This window comes from Lithobates pipiens, unplaced genomic scaffold (genome assembly GCF_037356315.1).
Source record: "Lithobates pipiens isolate NorthernLeopardFrog02 unplaced genomic scaffold, aLitPip1_a1.2 Scaffold_8, whole genome shotgun sequence".
Classification (NCBI taxonomy): Eukaryota; Metazoa; Chordata; class Amphibia; order Anura; family Ranidae; genus Lithobates; species Lithobates pipiens.
In genome coordinates this window covers 140,987,466-141,012,733 of record NW_027507903.1, presented here as the reverse complement: position 1 = coordinate 141,012,733, position 25,268 = coordinate 140,987,466, and the positions used below count along the sequence as shown (strand labels likewise).

General features: G+C 42.8%; 1 protein-coding gene across 1 annotated transcript in view; it reads left to right on the top strand.

The window, feature by feature from the left end:
* PODXL (podocalyxin like) overlaps window positions 1-25,026 on the top strand; it is a 136,291-nt gene extending 111,265 nt beyond the window's left edge. The window contains exons 7-8 of the mRNA XM_077473266.1: window positions 6,233-6,394; window positions 15,087-25,026. Coding sequence (XP_077329392.1) covers window positions 6,233-6,394; window positions 15,087-15,278 — 354 coding nt within the window. The 3' untranslated portion in view covers window positions 15,279-25,026. The remainder of the gene's footprint in view (window positions 1-6,232; window positions 6,395-15,086) is intronic.
* The last annotated feature ends 242 nt before the right edge of the window (window positions 25,027-25,268 follow it).

The window sequence follows — 25,268 nt, the reverse complement described above, 5'->3', positions numbered from 1 at the left end:
GCCCTGATCGTGCCAGGGAGGCGCGGAGCTATAGACCTGGTCGAGAATTCTCAAGGTCATGGAGATCCAGGCAATCTTCTTTCAAAAATACCTCAAAAGGGGGTTCGTCCGGCAAGCAGGATTCCGCGAAATCCTTTTGAAATTGGGCCCGCTCAAGCTTGTCAGGTGGGGGCTCGTCTTCTCCACTTCAGGCATGTTTGGGCGGCCTCAATTCGGGATTTTTGGACTGTAAAAACAATTTCCTCAGGTCACAAGTGGGGTTTTATCAGCACCCCAAAGCTAAGATTTATTCCCACAAATCTTCCAGAATCAAAAGAGAAGAAACAAGTCCTATTGACCTACGTGAACTCTTTACTGGTTCAAGGCGCAGCCGTTCCCGTTCCAGAAGAAGAACGTGGAGAGGGCATGTATTCCCCTTTGTTTCTGGTTCAAAAGAAAAACGGCACATGGAGGCCGGTAATAGATTTGACCCATCTCAATTCCTTCATTCGCAAAGAGAAGTTCAAGATGGAATCTCTGCTTACCATCCAGCAGTCCGTGTATCTGGGGGACTGGATGATATCAGTCGATTTGAAGGACGCTTACTTCCATGTTCCCGTGGCAAAGGAGTTTCAACAATACCTCCGCTTTGCAGTAGGCATTCAACATCTTCAATTTACATGTCTTCCCTTTGGGTTAACAACGTCCCCACGGGTCTTCTCCAAAGTTCTTTTGGCAGTTGTGGCCTTTCTCAGAGTCAAAGGTGTTCGTCTCCATCACTATCTCGACGACCTTCTTCTGCTATCCCAGAACAAAGATCAGCTCTTGGAGCACAAAGACCTAGTCATCTCCACTCTACAGGAGTTTGGGTGGCTTCTGAACTTAGAAAAGAGTCACCTAGATCCAACTCAGTCTCTTGTTTTCCTAGGGGCGCAGTTCAACACAGCAGAAGGTACTATCGCCCTTCCAGAAGAGAAGGTTGGAGTCATACGAGACAGGATTCATGCAGCCCTTGCAGCATCCCATCTCTCGGCTCTCCAATGTCTGAGGGTGATTGGCACAATGTCAGCCACCATTCCCATGGTAAAGTGGGCCCAGTGGCACACTCGTCCCTTTCAGAAGGGGTTTCTACAACAGTGGGACTTATCCAGCCAGACACAGCGCATATTCCTCACTCCAGCCATGAGGACGTCTCTTCTTTGGTGGCTACAGGGGAAGAACCTGCGCAACCACCATTCAATCATTCCCATCTCATGGGTCACGGTAACTTCAGATGCCAGCAACCGAGGATGGGGCGCTCACTGCCTTTCGGAGGTCGCTCAGGGCAGGTGGACGTTTCCATCACAGAGAGTCGTCTCCAATGTTCTGGAGCTAAGAGCGGCCTTCCAGGCGCTTCGGTCATTCCATCATCTGACAGCGAATGCCTCGGTCATGCTAAGGTTGGACAACACAACCGCGGTGGCTTACGTAAAGAAGCAAGGGGGAACTCGCAGCTGGTCCCTGTTACAGGAGACGGAGCCAATAATGAATTGGGCTCAGAAGAATTTGTCCAACCTTTCTGCAGTCTACATCCCAGGGGTGCAGAATGTTCAGGCGGACTTCCTATCGCGTGTCGAGTTGGACAACAACGAGTGGTCTCTACACCGGGAAGTATTCGATTGGCTCCTGACCTTAGGATTGTCCCTGGAAGTCGACTTGTTCGCTTCCCCGTGCAATCGGAAGCTTCCGAAATATTACTCAAGGTTCAGGGATCCCCAGGCATATGGGATAGATGCCCTCACAGAACATTGGAAGTTTCAGACAGCTTACGCCTTCCCTCCAGTTTCGGTGATCCTGCAATTCCTTCGGAGACTCAGGTCAGAGAAGGCGGAGATTCTCGCAGTGATTCCTTTCTGGCCCAACAGACCTTGGTTCCCTCTACTGCTGCTCCTCAGTTATCAAGAGCCAGTTCCCCTGCCTCTCAGGTCGGATTTGCTATCTCAAGGCACAAGGTTACATCCATGCCCATCATGTCTGAACCTCAAGGTATGGTTTTTGAGAGGGAAAGGCTAGAAGCTCTTGGTTGTCCGGAAGAGGTCATCCCAACCCTTCTCAATTCCAGACGCGGGAGTACTAATAGGGTATATGAGCGTATATGGTCCAAGTTTTCGGCCCATATGTCCTCCAGAGAAAATTCTTGCAGTTCTCCAACAATAAAAGACATACTAAGCTTTCTTCAAACAGGCCTTGATTTACCTCTAGCTATCAGTTCATTGAGAGTCCAAGTATCGGCTATTTCAGCCTTTACGGGTATTTCCTGGGCAAACCATGCACTGGTACAACAATTCTTCATGGGAGCTACCAGGCTCAGACCCCAAAGAAAACCAAGGTTTCCTAAATGGGACCTCCCTTTAGTGCTGGATTTTCTCTCAAACCTTGGAAAGGATTCTACGGAGCCTCTGTCCATAAGGGATCTCACTCTCAAGACCATCTTCTTGGTAGCTATAACCTCAGCCAAGAGAGTTTCTGAGATTAGGAATCTAGGTTCGGAAGAACCCTTTCTGACTTTCTTTCCAGATAGGGCAGTATTGATTCCCATGTTGGGATCGCATCCCAAAGTAACCTCGGTCTTCCATGAGAATCAGGAAGTTGTGCTTCCCACTTTCAAAAACTCAGAGAGTCAGGATGTTCATCCTCTGGACGTAGGACACGCGCTTAAACAATATTTGGAAGTCACAGCTCCCTTTAGACAAACAAAATTTCTTTTTGTTCTCCCTCATGGCAAGAATAAAGGATTGCGAGCTTCGGCTAGATCTATCTCTACCTGGATCGTTCAGATCATTCAGAGGGCGTACAGAGCAAAGGGCTTGGCTCCTCCTGAGGCATTAACGGCTCATTCAACACAGAGTATTTCAACATCGTGGGCAGCTTCTCGCCATGTGGCGCCTGAAGTTATTTGCAGAGCGGCCTCTTGGTCTTCTATTAATACCTTCGTTTCTCATTACTGTGTAGAGCCAGCGGCTCTGTCTTCTGTTAATTTTGGTTTGCAAGTTTTGTCGGTTGACAATGCTAAATAAACTTTTGTTCTTTGCTCGACATTTTGCCCACCCGGGTGTGTTTGGCGAGTTATTTCCCACACGTATGCTGCCATGGAGCCTTTCAGGAAAACGGAAAATTTATATCAAATACTTACCGTAATTTTCCTTTCCTGATAGGCTCCATGGCAGCAGGAGTTCCCTCCCAAATGTCTGGAGTCGGCTAGTTACGGAAAACTGATAGTAGCCAGGAGCAAAGATTTATGGGAGTTGGGTCCTATTGGGTAATCATGGAGACGGGGCTACCCACACGTATGCTGCCATGGAGCCTATCAGGAAAGGAAAATTACGGTAAGTATTTGATATAAATTTTCAGTTTTTCTTTTGTTTCTGTTAAAATTTTACATTTTGTAAATAAGTATGTTTTCCCTTCACTGATGGGCACTGATAAGGCGGCACTGACGGGCACTGATAGGCAGCACTGATGGGTGGCACTGATATGCAGCACTGATGGGCATTGATAGGCACTATGGGTGGCACTGGTGGGCACTGATAGGCGACACTGGGCACTGAAAGGCTGCACTGATAGGTAGCGCTGCTGGGCACTGATATGTGGCACTGATGGGCACTGATAGATGGCATTGATAGGCATCACTGATGGCACTGACAGGCATTGGGGATGGGCACTGATTGGCATTTCCCTGGTGGTCTAGTGTGGCATATCTGGTGCTCCAGAGTGGTGCCAATCCCTGGTGGTCCTGGCAGCATTCTGGTGGGCATCTGAGGGGGGACTGCACTGAAAAAATCAGCACAGACCCCCCCCCCCCCCGTCAGGAGAGCAGCTGATCAGACGCAAGTGAGGAAAAGCCGATCAACGGCTCTTCCTGTTTACATCGTGATCAGCTGTGATTGGCCTCCGTCAGAGGCACTTTACAGAGATCAGTGTAGCGGTGTGTCTGACTGACACACCGCGCCACAGATTGCCGCAATGCACGCCATGGGCACACAAGAGCGGTCGTTCTGGGAGGCCGTCATATGACATCCACCCAGAACGAGAGCCGCGCCACCCAGCCATCATTTGATGGCCGGTGGTAATTGGTTAAGTCACACTATCACAAGTGCTCCGACACAAAGTTTTGGGCTCCAACTAGTTGGCCAGCAGAAAGTCTACTGTGTCCGTGCACTTTTCACTGTGTCTGTGCAGCCACTGAGTTCTAACTGACATGAATAGAGCTGCCTGCATGGGGCTACATGAACAGCTGTGCATCCCCATGCAGATAAACAGTCCTCACACAGGCATGTGCTTAACCATTTCAATACCAAGCACTTCCAACCCCTCCCTGTCCAGTCCAATTTTCATCTTTCAGTGCATTTTGAATGACAATTGTGCGGTCATGCAACACTGTGCCCAAACTAAAGTTTTATCATTTTTTTCCCACAAATAGAGCTTTCTTTTGGTGGTATTTGGTCACTGTTTGTTTTTTTTTAAGTTTTTTTGCTCTAAATAAAAAAAGACAGCAATAAAACTGACAAGCATTCTAATACCTCTGTACTCTATCCAAAACTAAAAAAAAAGTTTTGCCTTTAGTTATACTTTGTTAGCCCATGTGAATGAGGCCTTTCTTTAAAAATACCATTTCTCTCTATGCTGTAGGTTTGCAAACATGTTTTTTTAAGACAGATATGTGTTTTACAATCTGATATTGAAATCTCTATTAGATCTGCCGACAACTATATCTCTGGCGAGGCCTGTTCTGAGTGGAACCTGTCCTGTTAAACCACTGTATAGTCTTGGCCACTGTGCTGCAGCTCAGTTTCAGAGTCTTGGCAATCTTCTGATAGCCTAGGCCAGTGATGGTGAACCTTGGCACCCCAGATGTTTTGGAACTACATTTCCCATGATGCTCAGCTACACTGCAGAGTGCATGAGCATCATGGGAAATGTAGTTCCAAAACATCTGGGGTGCCAAGGTTCACCATCACTGGCCTAGGCCATCTTTATGTAGAGCAACAATTCTTTTTTTTCAGATCCTCAGAGAGTTCTTTGCCATGAGGTGCCATGTTGAACTTTCAGTGACCAGTATGAGAGAGTGAGAGCGATAACACCAAATTTAACACACCTGCTCCCCATTCACAACTGAGACCCTGTAACACTAATGAGACACATGACACTGGGGAGGGAAAATGGCTAATTGGGCCCAATTTGGACATTTTCATTTAGGGGTGTACTCACTTTTGTTGCCAGGCGTTTAGACATTAATGGCTATGTGTTGAGTTATTTTGATGGGACAGTAAATTTACACTGTTATACAAGCTGTACACTCACTACTTTACATTGTAGCAAAGTATCATTTCTCCGGTGTTGTCACATGAAAAGATATAATAAAATATTTACAAAAATGGGAGGGGTGTACTCACTTTTGTGAGACATTGTATATAGCCGTTTTTAGTATCCATGAAAATGCACTCACTATAAGTTTAGGTTTAGAGCTCTTTCACATGGGCGGACTCCGCCAGCAGATCTGCCTGCTCAGCGGGGGATCTGCCGACATCCTCTCTGCCAAAAACAGACAGATGGGGGATCTTCCCCGTCTGTATGGTGGATCAGATGACAGTCTGTTTCCATCCGACCGCCTATAGAGGAGAACAGGCTGTATCCGTGTCAGCTCTGCATAACCAGATCGGACATGGACTTGTCATCCACCTCCTTAGCGGTAAACAGCAGACAGATTCTGCCCATGTGAAAGAGCCCTAAGCCTAAATTTACCTGGGTTTTCAATAAAATTGCCTATATACAGGTTCACTCCGCAAAATAGCTGTTGTATTATGTTTCAATGAAAAATTAGAAAATACCCTAGCTGTTACCAAAGCCTCAAGCTCCCATTCTACAAATACCTGTTCTGATCAACCAATTCATTTATTACAATATTTTTCATCTAAAGTAAAACCATCTCTCTGTGTTTAAGGCAATATATAGTCCCTTACTCCATTATAATTATAATAATACAGGATTTATATAGCACCTACAGTTTGTGCAGCACTTTACAATAGATTCTCACATTATTTTTTTCATTGTAAAGTCCACATTTAGAACACCAATTCTGAGTGACAAAGTTCTAAGCCCTCTTAATTAGTGACTGCAGGCGACTCTATTATAGTGCTTCATTATAATTCACAACTCATTCATTTAGTGTATTATACTTTTAGGTATAATTATTCCTCTCTTCTTTCACTTTCAGGAACATTTGAATTTGTTCAGTTATGCAGGGGAAGATCCAGAGGATGAAGATGTGGTGAGCATTCCCCTCATAAGTGCCATTGTCAGTTTGGCTGTGCTTTTGCTGATCATTGCAGCTGCTTATGGATGCTGGCACCAGAGAAAGGCTCGTAAGAGAGAACAGGTAAACCTTATTTTATAATCCCTTCAGTATTCACTCACAGTTGTTAAATGGAAATTATAGTGTCTTTGGGTCACTTTTATTTTTTTATACTGATCATTTTTATTTATACAAAATCTATATATTACAAGCAAACATTTAATACTAAGCACAAAAGATTCCTCTTAATGCACTGCTGGGGGGTGATGGCTACAAACCACTAGAGGCATACCTACCTCGGAAAAGTCATACAAATGTCTATGCCATGGTTTGTGAGTAAAATATTTATTTTGAAGTCAAAGGATTCCATGAATGGAAAGGGTTAAAATATGGCTAACAGACAATCAATGTTAAACATCATGCTTGATTATGAACCTTGATCTCACCAAACCTCGGCAGGCTAACTCAGGCATATCAGGGCTGGTGCTGGGGGTAGACAAAAGGACTCCAGACCATTGGATGGTGCAGCTAGTGTAGGCGGGCGGCATGCTGGATGTGACGTCACCAACATGGAGCAATGCGGAACGAACTCACCACAGCGAGGCTTGGGATGGAATGCAGATGCGGTAGTAGAGCAGATGGAAGGCTGTCAGCAGGCTGTAGTCTTGACAACACGTTTTGAGTGTCCCTGTAAGATTTGTTTTGCTGTCTGTCCCTGTTCAGAAGATTTACCCTCACTTTCTGTCCCTATGACAAATGGATTTTGAAAATTTTGGGCTGTTATGGAAATGAAGATTAGTGATAAAGCTTCAGTGGAAACACCATTTTCCCATAATAACTGTTACAGGAGTGAATTTCCCTTCCTAGGGGTAGATTTCCTCTAACTTCCTGTTGTCCCCCTCTATTTGTAAGTAGGAGTCGTTTGTAAGTCGGATGTTTGTAACCTGCATCTATTTGATACCTCTGTATAAATTGAACTATTGTGCTCTGTAAACAACATGAGCAGGTTAGAAGCTAAAAAACATAACTAGAAGCCTGAAGCTTCCTCCATTGGCTGAAAGTGGAAATGCAAAATTTTTAATAGTTACCTAAATAAAGATATATTTTTAAAAATATTACTTTTTATTCTTGCCCATAATAGGCAAATATGTATAAAACAATTATACATTCCCTTTAATCTTCAGGGGACAAAAGATTACATAGTTGATATCTAAGAATGTGACCAGCTACAACCTAAACCCATGTCTATTGTGATGAGTAATATCTAGATGCTCAGTCCAGTGTTTTATGAAAGCTCGGTCATTTGAAAGCAAATCTCACCCCTACTAGCTCAAGTTAAAGAGAAGCTTGAGTCTACCCTCACAAATACTATAGCTGCTGACTTTCAATATAAGGACACTTACCTGCCCCTGGATCCAACGCTGTCCTCACCCAAGCCAATTCCTCAATCAACTGCATTTTCAAATGCTTGCATCTCAAATAAGGGAAACCGCCACTGAAGCCCTGCAGCTTCACAACCAGCTGCACTTTGTGAATTGTCCCACAGTCTTCTGGGACCTGTGATGTATCCCAGAATGCTGCAAGGGAAGAAGGGGGGGTCGAACTTCTGCTCTTATCAATGCAGCAAGCTGATTGGAAGAGAGGAACTGGGTACCTGTCAAAATCAGGTACCCGCCCCCCCCCCCCTAAAAAAACTAAAACGCCAAATTTGAGGGCGTGTGTACACTTGCTTCAAAACATGGCTTCGGACATGCTTTTTTAAAGCTCTTTGAATGCCAGTCAATGCCCCTGTCACTAAATAAAATGGTTAGCTTACAGTCCTGCTTACAAGTTGCTTTTGCTTTGGCTTTGTTTCAAAAAATATACCCTATGTCACTTTAGTGGTGCTTGAAAGCCTCCATAGAAGTCTATGACAAAGCTCACATGCACCTGCATTTTTTGAGAGACTTTAATTCAGCTTTAGCTTCGCTTTATTTTGGGGGAAATTGCAGGTATAAGATATCAACACACACACACACAAGGCATCTGCCAAGCATCATTAATGCTTTAAAAAGGCACCACCGAAGCACCACCAAAGCATAATTGAAGCATTGCAGAAGCTTTAAAAACACATCAAAAAGCATGCTGAAGCTGTAGGTGCTTTAATGTGTGTTGAAGTTGAAGCAAGTATAAATGAGCCGTAAAGGAGGAGGAGAAAGAGTGGAACTTCCTCTTTTGGGTGAATTTGCGCTCTAAGTATAAACACAGGGATCATTACTAAACATAGATTTAAAAATTCTTACAAAAATACTGTCTGCCGGAGTAATTAAGGATTCCTTTGCCCTTGTTAAAAACACACAACATTCCTAAGTAAATTTAGGTACATATCTAGTTAAAAGCGAGCGTAAACCCAGTTTCAAAAAACACTTACATTCTCGGCATGCCAGAAATGCTAACTTTCACATTGGTTGTGTTCTCAACCAAACTTTCAAACTATCCTTTCATAACTGATCACATGTGCAGCATTATGGCAGTTGAAGAGTCATTAGAGGCCAAGATGGCAGCTTCCTTTACTGAAAACGATAGAAGGGTTTACTTCCACTTTAACCACTTGCCGACCGCCTCACGCCGATGTACGTCATCAGAATGGCACGGGCAGGCATAAGCACATATATGTACGTCCTTTGCCTCCCGCGGGTCGGGGGCCCGATCGGGCCCCCGCCCGGTGCCTGCGGCGGTCGGTTTTCGTTCGGGAGCGATCCCGGACGAGGGGACGGCCATTCATTCATGGCCACCCCCTCGCGATCGCTCCCGACGAATGGAAATCCCCGGTGACATCACTTCCTCTCCTGTAATGTAAACACAGGAGAGGAAGTGATGTATTCTCTCCTCCGTGTCGGTATTTTTCGTTCCGACACGGAGGAGAGCGGATCAGTGAGTTGCACCAACACATCCCACACACAGTAGAACATGCCAGGCACACTCACACCCCCCCTTTACCCCCCGATCACCCCCCCAATTACCCCTGCCCCCCAGTCACAGTGACACCAATGTCATTTTTTTTTTTTTTTTTTTTTTTTTTTGCATTGGTGTCATTTGTGACTGTAATAACTGTTAGGGCAGTTAGGGTTAGCCCCCTTTAGTTCTAATGTACCCCCCTAACCCCCCCAATAAAGGTTTAACCCCGTGATCACCCCCCGTCGCCAGTGTCACTAAGGCTGGGTTCACATTGCAGCGGTTTATGAGAACGAATGTGATTCGCACCGCACTGCAGTGCAAATCACATCCGATCTCTGTGCGATTCGAGTTCAGCCATTCGCCGCACCCGCCGCACCCGCCACACCCGCCGCACCCGCCGCAAATTCGCACGGGACCCTTTTTTTGGCCCGCAGCAGAATCGGATCGCATGGGTGTTCACACCATGCGATCCGAGTTTGCAGATCGCACTGCGATATGCGAACTGATCTGGGGGTGTCAGTAACATTTCACTGACACTCCCAGCAGTTCGCATAGGGCAGTGTGAACTGCCGCCGGGAGGCATGCGATGCGGGAACCCGCCGCGGATTCGCGGCGTTTCCGCATCGCTCCAGTGTGAACCCAGCCTAATAAGCGATCATTTTTCTGATCGCCGTATTAGTGTCACAGGTGACGCTAGTTAGGCAGGTAGGTATTTAGGTTCGCCGCAGCTTTTTATAGCGCTAGGGACCCCCATATACTACCGCATAAAGCCCCCTGATTGCCCCCTAGTTAACCCTTTCACCAGTGATCACCATATAACTGTTACAGGTGACGCTGGTTGGTTAGTTATTTTTTTATAGTTTCAGGGCACCCGCCATTTATTACCTAATAAAGGTTTAACCCCCTGATCACCCGGCAGGTGTCATTTGTGACTAATAACTGTTAGGGCAGTTAGGGTTAGCCCCCTTTAGTTCTAAGGTACCCCCCTAACCCCCCCAATAAAGGTTTAACCCCGTGATCACCCCCCGTCGCCAGTGTCACTAAGGCTGGGTTCACATTGCAGCGGTTTATGAGAACGGATGTGATTCGCACCGCACTGCAGTGCAAATCACATCCGATCTCTGTGCGATTCGAGTTCAGCTATACAGATAGTATGGCTGAATTCGTGTCGCACCCGCCGCAAACTCGCACGGGACCCTTTTTTTGGTCCGCAGCAGAATCGGATCGCATGGGTGTTCACACCATGCGATCCAAGTTTGCAGATCGCACTGCGATATGCGAACTGATCTGGGGGTGTCATTAACATTTCACTGACACTCCCAGCAGTTCGCATAGGGCAGTGTGAACTGCCGCCGGGAGGCATGCGATGCGGGAACCCGCCGCGCATTCGTGGCGTTCCCGCATCGCTCCAGTGTGAACCCAGCCTAATAAGCGATCGTTTTTCTGATCGCTGTATTAGTGTCACAGGTGACGCTAGTTAGGCAGGTAGGTATTTAGGTTCGCCGCAGCTTTTTATAGCGCCAGGGACCCCCATATACTACCGCATAAAGCCCCCTGATTGCCCCCTAGTTAACCCTTTCACCAGTGATCACCATATAACTGTTACAGGTGACGCTGGTTGGTTAGTTATTTTTTTATAGTTTCAGGGCACCCGCCATTTATTACCTAGTCTCACTAGTGTACCCCTAAATTTAGGGGTGTCTACTTTCTAAAATGGGGTCATTTGGGGGGGGGGGGTTTGTGCCATCTTGGCATTTTATGGCCTTCAAAACTGTAACGCCCTTAGAAAGCCTGAAGGCGGTGCTTGGTTTTTGGGGCCCCGTACGCGGCTAGGCTCCCAAAAAGTCCCACATATGTGGTATCCCCGTACTCAGGAGAAGCAGCAGAATTTATTTTGGGGTGTCATTTCACATATGCCCATGGCATGCGTGAGCAATATATCATTTAGTGACAACTTTGTGAAAAAAAAAAAAAGTTTGTAATTTTCCCGCAACTTGTGGCAAAATATAAAATATTCCATGGACTCAACATGCCTCTCAGCAAATAGCTTGGGGTGTCTACTTTCTAAAATGGGGTCATTTGTGGGGGTTTTGTGCCATCTTGGCATTTTATGGCCTTCAAAACTGTAATAGGTAGTGAGAAGTGAACTCAAAAAATTACGCCCTTAGAAAGCCTGAAGGCGGTGCTTGGTTTTCGGGGCCCCGTACGCGGCTAGGCTCCCAAAAAGTCCCACATATGTGGTATCCCCGTACTCAGGAGAAGCAGCAGAATTTATTTTGGGGTGTCATTTCACATATGCCCATGGCATGCATGAGCAATATATCATTTAGTGACAACTTTGTGAAAAAAAAAAAAAAAAAAAAAAAGTTTGTAATTTTCCCGCAACTTGTGGCAAAATATAAAATATTCCATGGACTCAACATGCCTCTCAGCAAATAGCTTGGGGTGTCTACTTTCTAAAATGGGGTCATTTGTGGGGGTTTTGTGCCATCTTGGCATTTTATGGCCTTCAAAACTGTAATAGGTAGTGAGGCGTGAAATCAAAAATTGACGCCCTTAGAAAGCCTGAAGGCGGTGCTTGGTTTTCGGGGCCCTGTACGCGGCTAGGCTCCCAAAAAGTCCCACATATGTGGTATCCCCGTACTCAGGAGAAGCAGCAGAATTTATTTTGGGGTGTCATTTCACATACGCCCATAGCATGTGTGAGCAATATATCATTTAGTGACAACTTTGTGTAAAAAAAAAAAAAAAATTTTTTTTTTGTCATTATTCAATCGCTTGAGGCAAAAAAATAAAATATTCAATGGGCTCAACATGCCTCTTATCAATTTCCTTAGGGGGTCTACTTTCCAAAATGGGGTCATTTGGGGGGGTTTTGTACTGCCCTGTCATTTTAGCACCTCAAGAAATGAGATAGGCAGTCGTAAACTAAAAGCTGCGTAAATTCCAGAAAACGTACCTTAGTTTGTAGATGTGACAACTTTTGCGCAAACCAATAAATATACAATTATTGACTTTTTTTTTACCAAAGACATGTGGCTGAATACATTTTGTCCTAAATGTATGACTAAAATTGAGTTTATTGGATTTTTCTAATAACAAAAAGTAGAAAATATCATTTTTTTTCAAAATTTGCGGTCTTTTTACGTTTATATCGCAAAAAATAAAAATCGCAGAGGCAATCAAATACCATCAAAAGAAAGCTCTATTTGTGGGAAGAAAAGGACGCAAATTTTGTTTGGGTACAACATTGCATGACCGCGCAATTACCAGTTAAAGCAGCGCAGTGCCAAAGTGTAAAAAGACCTCTGGTCATTTACCAGCAAAATGGTCCGGTCTGAAAGTGGTTAAAGCCATAGAAAAAGGTCCTTGATTTATTTGTTTGGAGCAATATGATCCAAGTGATCAGTAAATGTAAGAATATATTTAATTGCAAACTCTTTGCAATTAAAAGAGGTACAAGACAAAGGTCACCATCCTTGCTTTCACTGTTAATGGAGCCAATCGCAGATGCCCTTTTCAGTACCCATCATGTTAAGGTTTACCAGTGGGCAAATTAGATGAACTCCTTGCCATATATGGTGGATCGCCTCATCCCTTTTCTACAAGGTCCTGGTCCTTCCCTCTGCACAGCATTACAAATTTTAAATAACTTCTGTATTTACTCCTACATGTGAAAAATCCCAATTCATTCAACCCCAGTTCAGATATATATTTGTCCTTCAGTGGGTCAGCACTATTAAAGTCCAAAAATGTCCTGTGTGTGCAGAATTGTGCCACATGACTTTGCAGTGGCCTGAAGCCCTGTGGCACATCTGTGTCCATACAGAATCCAGGGGATTGGTGGGACAAATGTGATTCTCACCTAACACAAAAACTATATGCAGTTAGGAAATAAATAATATGGTTATATTAATATTGAAATAAGTGTTTTATTATCGTGAAGGTCTGTGTTAATGTGACCAGATAAGATAAGTATAAAACAAGCATAAAACACAAGCTTGGGAGCCTCCAAATAGAGAGTGGAGCAGTAGAGCATGGAGTCCGGAATTAGGTTTTAACCCTTTCACTGCACAGACTCCCAGCTGCCATAGCCGTAAAATAAATGTTAGTGTATTTTTTACTGAAAATATAGATTTCATGAACAGTGTTGCAATTATCAAGTGACTTACCAAGTAGGATTTAAAAGTACAGGTGCCTCCAGTTTATTCTGTTTTGGAGGTGTTAAGTAATCATTAGGTCTATAATGTGTATATTAACATGTGTGCAAAAAACTGAAAAAAAAAACAAAAAAGGCTGCAGGAAGGAAATTGTCAAATTCATGGACATCACGTTTTCCATATCAGTACTGGACTGTGGCCCCTAAATCTGTCTTCACTACTTGTAATGGCCAAAACAAATAAACTGCATAACTCTACCCCTGTAGGGATAAATAATTTAATAAAAGACTATTTGACACTCTACTTCTCTTTTCTTTCTTTCTTTCTGGCGACAATCTCTTCTCCTATTATCTGTATGTACATTTTTTTTGTGGTCACTTGGTACTATTGAATGTGGAAACTTTTTTTGTACCCTTTAATTCACTATTACTTGATCCTTTATGCAACAGCCTATCAATCCTCGGGTGTGCACCCCTAAAGGAACTACTCTAGATTTTTTTTTTTCATATGGCTGTTATGGGTCTTAAAGCGGAGGTCCACCAATTATTAATATTTTTTTAAGTCAGCAGCTACAAATACTGCAGCTGTTGACTTTTAAAATATGGACACTCACCTGTCCAGGGCGCCCACGATGTCGGCACCCAAAGCCGATCTGTCGCTCAGCTCTTGGGTGCTGCCGCCGCCATCTTCGGTAAGGGAATAAGAAACTGAAGTCTTGCAGCTTCACTTCCCGGTTCCCTACTGCGCATGCGCGAGTCATGCTGCACAATCTGGGTGGTCCCTGCTGTCTCTGGGACCCGTGCGTTTCCCAGCAGACAGCGGGGGGGGGGGGGGGGGAGAGGCATAGACTCCTGCAGGAGTCTGTGCCCGGAAGTAAGTGCAAATACCTGTATTATATGGGTATCTGCACCCCCCCTCCCCCTGAAAGGTGCCAAATGTGACACCGGAGGGGCGGAGGGTTCTGAAAAGTGGATGTTCCATTTTTGTGTGAGCCTCCACTTTAACTGTACTCAAATTCAAAGTACATGCTCTGTTATTTTGTTATCTTTGCCTTGCTAGGGAAGCCTGTTTATTTGAAACCTTATTAAAAAGATTGAAAAAAAAACTATAACCACTTCTCTTGTATATCTTCAAAAGATCCCCAATTTGGATCCCTCAAAAGACATACATCCAGCTTACCATGTAGCAGTTCCACCAGCAAAAAAAAAAAAACGCTGTACAAACAATCTGACATTAGTATAGCGATCCCCCCCCCCCCCCCCCGCTAAGCTGTTGTGTTCTGACAGGGGGGGCATTGGCTGAGAGCGCTGACCGGGAGGCGGATGGCCACTGTTTTTTTTTTTTTTTTTAACTTGCCAATGTCTTCTGACATTTGGCCGTGTGTACGGGGCTTTACTAAAGGAAGAGAGAATCTTCACTCAATATATTGTGTGGATATTCCCTTGAGTTTTCAATGTGCATGAAAAGCACTGTTCCCTTTAAATACCCAATCATGGTCAGATGAATGATGTAAGTAAATATGATTTTTTTTTTCACATGATTGGATTATTCAAGTAAATATTTATACAATTTATGACTTGAAGAGTCTGAACTCCTTTAGTAAATCAGCCCAAGAATGTATTCTCTTAATATAAAATGTGTTGTACCACAGGATTACATATTACTTTTACTTTTTCTAGAGACTCACTGAAGAGCTCCAGACCATGGAAAACGGTTACCATGATAACCCAACCCTGGAAGTCATGGAGACTTCTCCAGAGATGCAAGAGAAGAAGGGTGGCCCTAATGGAGAACTTGGGGACAGCTGGATTGTTCCACTGGACAATCTAACAAGAGAGGATTTAGAAGAAGAAGAGGACACACATTTATAAAGCAATTGAGAAGCAATTAGACTGAATGGGAAACCCAGCGCAAAGTGCATTATATGGCCATCAAGCTAAGATGGACTGCAGCCAACACACATAATGGAGTGCCAGACCTGTCAAGAAATGGCAGTTCCTACCTCCAGTGATATCCCATACACAAACATAATACCAAAGGTATCTTAAGAAGTGACCACAGGAATTAAGGTATATAAAGAATGTATAGTATGTAACTGCTTGGAAGTGTCTGGCCTTTAAAAAATTGACTCATTATGATTAGCTGACAGCAGAATTTTTTTGGCAATTCTGAACCATTTGTTATATAATTACAAGGAATTTTATTGTGCCCAACATTCTATTTTGTATCATAGAACTAAAAGCTTCACAAGTATCAAACCTTGTAATGAGATGAAAACAAAGTCCTGTCTATATAACCATGTGTCCTTGGCCATGGTAATGGCACCATCACACCATGCACTGACCAATAGCAAATGCGCCAACACTGTTTGTTAAAACAGTGTACTGACTAAGCAGTTACTGCCATCAACTTTGCCAAGTAAATGTGTTCTTGACTACTGTACGTGTTTCACTGTTTCCCTGAGCAAATACAATTTTCATAGACTTAATAACTGGAAACAATATTTAACTTCAATTGAAAATGTCCAGGTTTCATTAGGATACTCTTTACTATTCTGTTTTCAACAGGAAAATTGCCTGTATTGTATATATGTCTGTGTATATATTCTAGAGAGAGAAAGAAAGCGCAATATGGATGCAGATTTTCATTCCCACTCAAAGTGTATAAACCCTTACCATCAACAGCAAAGAATCAGCTTAGTGCCATTTTAGAGTAAAGCAATAACTTAGAAAGTGTCAGAAATCATCAGATAAAAAAAAAACATTGCATTTTAGCTTTTCACTTCATAGTATGTCAATAACTCTAAGATGTATGTTTTATATATATATATATATATATATATATATATACATATACACACACACACACACACACACACACTGTTCACTGGTCATGAATATTCCTTAACTGATTACCTACTAAAGAAATTAAACGGCCTGTGTTATCCCCTTATCTTACTTTATTTTAGCTGTAATAACCAGTATATTTATAAAGATAATAGGTCCCACTCATAGAGGTTAGAAGCAAGGATTCTGAAGACTTTTACACTGGCACCCTGCCAAAGTATTTTGGCACATTCTAAAATGCAAGAGATAACTTTTTACCAGTGCATTGGGGTTTTTTGCTTGCATCATTTTCTATTTCTACTAATGCACATATTCTAATGCATTTAAGTCAATGGTTCCCTTCCAAAACACGAAAATCCATTAACAAAAAAAATAAAATAAAATAAAAAGAAGTAAAAACTAAAAAATCACAAATGTGCACACATGCTGTGCCCAGGCTCTAAAACGGTATGTATCTTTGATCTTTAGGAATGCATTCTATGAATTAAAAGTCATTCAATGATGTAAGAAATACAGTATCTCACAAAAGTGAGTACACCCCTCACATTTTTGTAAATATTGTATTATATCTTTTCATGTGACAACACTGAAGAAATTACACTTTGCTACAATGTACAGTAGTGAGTGTACAGCTTGTATAACAGTGTAAATTAGCTGTCCCCTCAAAATAACTCAACACACAGCCATTAATGTCTAAACTGCTGCCAATAAAAGTGAGTACACCCCCAAGTAAAAGTGTCCAAATTGGGCCCAATTAGCCATTTTCCCTCCCCGGAGCCATGTGACTCATTAGTGTTATAAGGTCTCAGGTGTGAATGGGGAGCTGGTGTGTTAAATTGCTAAAATGTTATCGCACTCACTCTCTCATACTGGTTACTGGAAGTTCAATATGACACCTCATGGCAAATAACTCACTGAGGATCTTAAAAAGATAATTGTTGCTGTATATAAAGATGGCCTAGGCTATTAGATGATTGCTAAGGCCCTGAAACTGAGTTGCAGCATGGTGGCCAAGACAATACAGTGGTATAACAGGACAGGTTCCACTCATTACAGGCTTCGCCATGGTCAACCAAAGAAGTTGAGTGCAAAGAGGTTGTCTTTGGGAAAAAGACGCATGAGTGCTGCCAGTATTGCTGCAGAGGTTGAAGGGGTGGGGGATCAGCCTGTCAGTGCTCAGACCATACGCTGCACACTGCATCAAATTGGTCTACATGGCTGTCATCCCAGAAAGAAGCCTCTTTTAAAAATGATGCAAAGAAAGCCTGCAAACAGTTTGCTGAAGATAAGCAGACTAAGGGCATGGATTACTGGAACCATGTCCTGTGGTCTGATGAGACCAAGATAAACTTATTTAGTTCAGATGATGTCAAGTGTGTGTGGCGGCAACCAGGTGAGGAGTATAAAGACAAGTGTGTCTTGCCTACAGTCAAGCATGGTGGTGGGAGTGACATGGTCTGGAGCTGCATGAGTGCTGCCAGCACTGGGGTGCTACAGTTCATTGAGTGAACCATGAATGCCAACATGTACTGTGACATACTGAAGCAGAGCATGATCCCCTCCCTTTGGAGCCTCGGGCGCAGGGCAGTATTCCATCATAATAATGACCCCAAACACACCTCCAAGAGGACCACTGCCTTGCTAAAGGAGCTGAGGGTAAAGGTGATGGACTGGCTAAGCATGTCTCCAGACCTAATCCATATTGAGCATCTGTGGGGCATCCTCAAACGGAAGGTGGGGAAGCGCAAGGTCTCTAACATCCACCAGCTCTGGGATGTTGTCATGGAGGAGTGGAAGAGAAATCCAGTGGCAACCTGTGAAGCTCTGGTGAACTCCATGCCCAAGAGGGTTAAGGCAGTGCTAGAAAAGAATGGTGGCCACACAAAATATTGACACTTTGGGCCCAATTTGGACATTTTCACTTAGAGGTGTACTCACTTTTTGGTAGAGGTTTAGACATTAATGGCCGTGTGTTGAGTTATTTTGAGGGGACAGCAAATTTACACTGTTATACAAGCTGTACACTCACTACTTTACATTGTAGCAAAGTGTAATTTCTTCAGCGTTTTCATATGAAAAGATATAATAAAATATTTACAAAGATGTGAGGGGTGTATTCACTTTTGTGAGATACTGGGGGTTATTTACTAAAGGAAAATCCAATTTGCACTGCAAGTGCACTTGGAAATAAAGTCGCTGTAGATCCGAGGGGGACATGCAAGGAAAATAAAAAAACAGCATTTTAGCTTGCACATGATTGAATGATAAAATCAGCAGAGCTTCCACTCACTTCAGATCTAACCTTTAGATGTAGAGAGACTGCACTTCCAAGTGCACTTGTAGTGAAAAGTGGGTTTGCCTTTCCTAAATAACCCTCACTATACATTGTCATAAAGCAGTGACTGGAAGGGACATTTATAAACCATAAAAAACCCCACCACCATCTCCAAAGGTAACATAAACCCAAAAAAGGATATCCACACTAGGCACAATCATGCACTTGACTGGCACAATTGTACACCATAGTTCAATTCATGTATCTTTTAACTACTCTCTTATGTTGATGGGATAAGCACACTAATTTTTAGTGCGTCTCCATGTCCATGCTGTTTATTTTTATTTTTTTATTGCATGTACATACCTGTGATGCTTCCTTTTGAAGATCATTGCTATGAATCCTGCTCAGTGCCAAATGTCAAAATTGAAACAGGCCTGTCAAGGGTAGTGGAAATTAGTTCAATCCAATCCAGGATAAAAGTCAGTTGTGTTTGTTTCATAAACCAAACGTGCTTTATTTTCATACTTTTGCCTTACAAAAATTCTGCCCAAACAATAATATGGCAGACTTATGCAAACTGGAAAAAGATGTTGCACTGTTGTGTATAGTAACAAGGCACTTTTCTAGTGCTGTAAAAGGAAGTCTAGCACAGTCAGTAGCCAGAGGCTATAGCTGTTCCTGCGGAATATCACCATGCCACATAGTGGATAGGGAAGACGCATTAAATTAAAAGCTACATGGGATATATATATATATATATATATATATATATATATATATATATATATATACTCACTCTCAAGTCCATTTTACTAGGTACCCCTTGCTAGTACTGGGTTGGACCCCCTTTTGCATTCAGAACTGCCTTAATTCTTCATGGTATAGATTCAGCAAGGTGTTGGAAACACTCCCCAGATATTTTGGTCCATATTGACATGATTGCATCACCCACTTGCTGCAGATTTGTCGATTGCATATCCATGATGCAAATCTCACATTCCAAAACATCCCAAAGGTGCTCTATTGGATTGAGATCTGGTGACTGTGCAGGCCATTAGAATACAGTAAACTCATTGTTATGTTCAAGAAACCAGTTTGAGATGATTTGAGCTTTGTGACATGGTGCATTATCCTTCTGGAAGTAGCCATCAGATGGGTACACTGTAGTCATAAAGGGATGGACATGGTCAGCAACAATACTCAGGTAGGCCGTGGCAATTAATTGATGCTCAATTGGTACTAAGGGGCCCAAAGTGTGCCAAGAAAATATCCCCCACACCATTACACCACTATTTTTTTCTTTTTCAGACCATTCTCTGTAAACCCTAGAGATGGCTGTGCATGAAAATCCCAGTGATCAGCAATTTTTGAAATACTTAGACCAGCCTGTCTGTGACCAACCACCATGCCACATTCAACGTTACTTAAATCCCCTTTGTGCCCCATTTTGATGCTTGGTGTGGACTTCAGCAAATAATCTTCACTACGTCTAGATGCCTAAATGCATCGAGTTGCTGCCATGTTTTTGGCTAATTAGCAATTTGTGTTACCATGCAATTAAACAGGTGTACGTAATAAAGTGGCCGGTGAGCGCGTATGTATATATTATTAAAAAATATTAAAGCCCAACTCCAGAATATTAGCAACCCACCCCCTCTAACTACCCACTGGTATGAAGAAAAAAAAAATATCCAAAAGCCCATATTACTTAACTGAAGCCCCAGTCACATGATGATCCATTCTCTCTTCTTCTGTTTGCTTCTTGGGGTTCTTCTTTGGGTGTTCACATCACTGTCTGCTTAACATGTATACCTCCTATTGGTGGAAGCATCAAGGCAGTGGTCAGGTTCTCTCTCAAAGATCTCAGAGGCAGGAGAACTCATGGAGGATGCTGAGGTGACCAGTACCCAAGAAGGTAACAAGCAAGGAAAAATGTCTGTTTCCCAGGGCAGTAAATTAGCTTTTCTCATAGAGGAAACTGTGACTTTGATCCATTACACAGCAGGATGATTTAGGAAGAGGTGCTTATAAGTTGAGGACTAAGGCAATTGATGCATAATGCGCCATTTAAATTTTATTTTCCTGGAATTTGACCTATTGAGTCTATTGAGAAACAGAGGAATTTAGACTTTTTGGAATAATGCTGCCTACAGGAGAAATGAACACTGACAACAACAAAAAAGTTGCCCAGCATAGAATAACCCCACCCACAAACATCATACCTTAGTTTTGTGAAAATAAGCACAGAGGTATGGGACCCGTATTCTTTAATAATAATTTTTTTTTTTTTACGGTAAGAGAAAAAAAAATTCTCATCCTTTGAGGGACAGATTCATTTTTAGACTCTTGGGATATCCAAAAGCAGCGCATAAGAGGGGGGTGGGCAACATAGCATTAAAGGCTGAGAGATCCAAGAAAAAAATAACAGAAAACTGAGGGCTGCTTGCAGCTCGAAGAGCCACCTGAAGCTAGCATTAGATGAAGCTGGAATATGTGCCCGGTCTGCAAAAAAAAGCAGGAAACACTTACAGATCTAGGAAAGTGCTCCTTGACAGGAAAGGGTGGAACCCAATCTTTAAGACCATAAATATGGATGTTCGTCTGCTTGAGTCACCTAGAGATTTTGGACAGACAAACTGGTGTACCCTTATGGGATACAGAAGGTACAGTTAGGATCAGTCTTCCTGAAGAAGCAGTGGCTGAGAGACAGACTCTCAAAGCCAAAAACACATTCAAAGGATCAAATTTTCCTTATGGGGAACTGCAGCCAGAGGGATGTGTGAACAATCTCCTGGTTCTCAGTGAAAGCCAGTACTACCATAGACAAGAAGGAAGTACCTGGCCTCAACAGCATTTTGTCCCTATGCAAAACCAGAAAGAGTTCCTTGCAGGTAAGGGTTGCCAATTCAGTCAATTTTCTCACAGAAATGATGGCTACAAGAAACACCATCTTGTGGGTGAAAGTAGAGATAGAAATGTCTCTAATGGGTAATCTTTGCAGTTTAAAGAAAAACTGACTCAGATTCATGGGGTCACAGGGGAATGAACAGGAGGAGATACAATGAAGATTGCTTGTACAAAGGTATAAATCAAGGCATGAACCAACAGTCTCTGAAACAAGACAGATAAAGCAAAGTCCTGACCCTGGAAAGTGATAAGTGCCAAACACTGGTCCAGGCCCCACTGCAGAAATGAGATGCTTTATTCCACAGAGAAACCCCTAGGGTTAAAGCCCTGCAACTCACACCAAGTGAAGTATGCATTCTGTGTCCGATAACTGTTCATACAGGAAGTATTTCTTTAACTGTCATAGGAAACACAGATTGAGAAATACACTAACTAAAGAAAAAAAAGGCTTCCCTAATGAAGCCATTAAAGCCAGCATCTGTGAAATACGATGGCAAATCTGTCCTTGGGACAGAAGATCCTGACAATCTTACAATGCCCACAGAGCATCTGCCAGCAGTCTTATCAGGTCAGCTTACTACATCTACCTGGCAAGCTTAAAACTGCATCATGAGGTACAACTGAGAAGAATAGAAAAATATAACTAACCGTTTTCCTTGTATAGCTCAAGCAAAAATGAAGAGGAAGGCTCCCCATGTAACCAACTTGCAAAACGCATAAAGTAACAGAAAGAAAAGGAGAATTTTTATTTCCACAAAATGGCCAGTCAGTTACATTAAATGCCACATATGTAGCACCACACAGCAAGAAACTCAGCCCAGCATAAGCTTAGTAATCACTGGCAACAGTGAGTTGCAGAAACTGGGACAGGAAAACTGCCCCAGCTTTGGACTGATAAATTCATAAGAAATCCCCAGACATATTGGCTTTACCTAAATAGCAGAGCCTTGTGTGAACTGAAACATGGACAAGTAGTTACTGCCAACTGAAGGTCTGTTGCTGGGAGAACACCAATATGGATGAAGAACTAGGAATCTGTGCTGACTGAGGAGTTGTTTGGGATTTCCATATCCAGGCCGAATTAAAGTGGTAGTAAAGTCTTTTTTTTTTACTTTGCCCTACAGGTAAGCCTATAATAACAGGTAACATATCATATCCAGGTCGAATTAAATCTGTAGTAAAGTAATTTTTGACTTTGACCTACAGGTAAGCCTATAATAAGACTTATCTGTAGGTAAAAAGAATATCTCCTAAACCTGTACGGTTTAGGAGGTATTCCCCTTGCATGCAGCCACTGACTTCAGCGGTGCATGCGCTATGAATTTCTTGGCTGAAAGGTCCGGTGTTCTGTCAAAAACTGTCTGGCCATCAGATAGTGTCTGCCCCGTACTGCGCAGGCACAGTGCTTGCGCAGTACAGAGGAGAAGAAGACTCCGAAAATCTCAGAAGAACAGCGCCTGCGCACTGAGTCCAGGTGCAAGCCCCACCATCCAAGTGGACATACGGTAGCACATAGTAACAGGGCCCCTCGAGGGCTCACTTTGCTCACCACGCTTCGGGCATGGCCTTGCTTTGCTCGGCTATTTTTTTCAAAGTCTATGTCCACTTAGATGGTGGAGCTTGAACCTGGACTCACTGCGCACGTGCCGTTCCTCTTCTGAGACTTTCGGTGTCTCCTTGGACTCCGTATTGCACAAGAGCAGTACAGGACGGACACTATCTGATGGGGGACACTATTCGACACATCACTGGCAGACTCCGGACCTTGCTGGAAAGAAGTCTCCCGCACACATGCGTGGGAGTGACGACATCGCAGGCTCCAGCCACTCACAGCGCTGGAGCCGTGATACCCGGAAGACACGCCAAGGGAGCTGACATTTTCCCTCAGCGTGTCTTCTACCTTACCGAGGTCAACTGCCGATGCCTCGTTCTAAGGTAAGTATTTCATAATGGTGCATACTAGCTCATTATGCCTTTTGCCTTACAGATTTAAAAAGAAAACTGAGAGTTTACTGCCGCTTTAACTGTAGATGACTGGAGAATCTCTCAGAAGTCCAGGGCTGTCAAAGAAAGAATACCAGAATAAACTAGGAAAACCTGCACTCAGTGGCTGACTGGAGAGATCTCCAGAATTTAACATATCCAGCATAAATCTACCAGCAGCTGTTGATAGTAGAAAATCTTCCAATAAGACATAGAACAGCAGAGCTAAAGAAAACATGGCCACTCCCCTGAGGATACTAGCATAAAACTGAGCCATGATAGTTGGGAACAGGGTTACTCTGTGCTGGCCAATTTTTTTTTTGTTTGTTTCAAGTGTCCATTACTTCTGTAGGTGGCAGTATACCCTAACTGTGTAATATAATGTCCATGTAATAATGTCCCTCAATAGACAAGAAAGTAAAATGGATTCCTATTTTGTAAACTACATAATTAGCATGCGGTATTGAATGATTGCAAAATGCTCAAATTGTCTGCTGTTGATAGCTACGACAGGATCCTGGGTAGTTTTAGGAGTCATTTTTTTTAATCTGCTTTGTGACTGTTCGGCACCCTAAGCAATTCATTTTTTTAGCGATTTTAGTAGTGTGAGCTACTAAAAAATAAAATAAGGTTTGGGTGGCACAGTGGTGTAGTGGTTAGCACTCTCACCTAGCAGTAAGAAGGGTCACTGATTCAAATCCCAACCACGACACTACCTGCCTGGAGTTTGCATGTTCTCCCTGTGCCTGTGTGGGTCTCCTCTGGGTACCCCAGTTTCCTCCCACAATCCAAAGACATGCAGGTAGGTTAATTGGCTTCTGTCCACAATTGTCCCTAGTATATGAATGGGGACCTTGGATTGTGGGCTCTTTAAGGGTAGGGACCAATGTGAGTGTGCAATGTACAGGGACAATTGTAGACACTCACTCAGGTTGAACTGGATGGATTGGTGTCTTTATTCAACCTTACTAACTATGAAACTATGAAGGTTAATTTCTAACTGTAAAAGAATGGGGAATCTCTTACAACAACAAATGTGGATCCCACAATGTATCTTACCTGGGATTTGTTTGTTTTTTTCCCCAGTCAGGGAAAACCTGCACTGTACTACAGATTTCCCTATAACTTTTCCTGCAAGGGCCCTAGAGTTTGCATATTACTAAGTGCATTGAGCATCAATATATGTAAATGGTCAGGTTCAAATGTTAAGTTAATATAAAAACTGTGAAAAGTGGGGGAGGGGTTTAGTAGCAGAGGTCAAATTGTTATATTTTTCTTGTAAAACTCCTTAAACCGAATAGTCCAAGGTTTATTTTTTGCATTCTACTAGCCAAAATGTATGATCAGCTGCTTGCAAAATAAATAACACTTTGCACTAACTGTGTTGCTCATAAATAAATGTTGACAAAAAGGGAATCATCCAACCAACCCTTTACCTGTGGATTTTATTTTTAGAAATATTTGCTTGTCAATTACTGATGTTTTTGTATTGAGAACAGGGGTCTGTTACACACTGGAACTGATTGAACTGGATTGTTATAATAATTTCCTACAAAAGTATATTTTGAAAACTATGTAAGCAAATATTAAAACATTTGATCTACATTGCTTATGTGTTTCTATACATAAAACTGACAAATTCTGAAACTGTTAGGTTTTTGACTACAAAACAAACACATGTGCCAGCATTCCTTGGTTACATGAAACTAAGGAAAATGATATGAATACCTAAATTGTCTTCACATTGTAGTGCTCTTTTGGGGGGTTATGAGAAATGGCCCTCCCCAAACAGGATATTGCACTAAACCTGAAGGAAAAGAGGAGAACCAGGACCTTCACTATGTGGG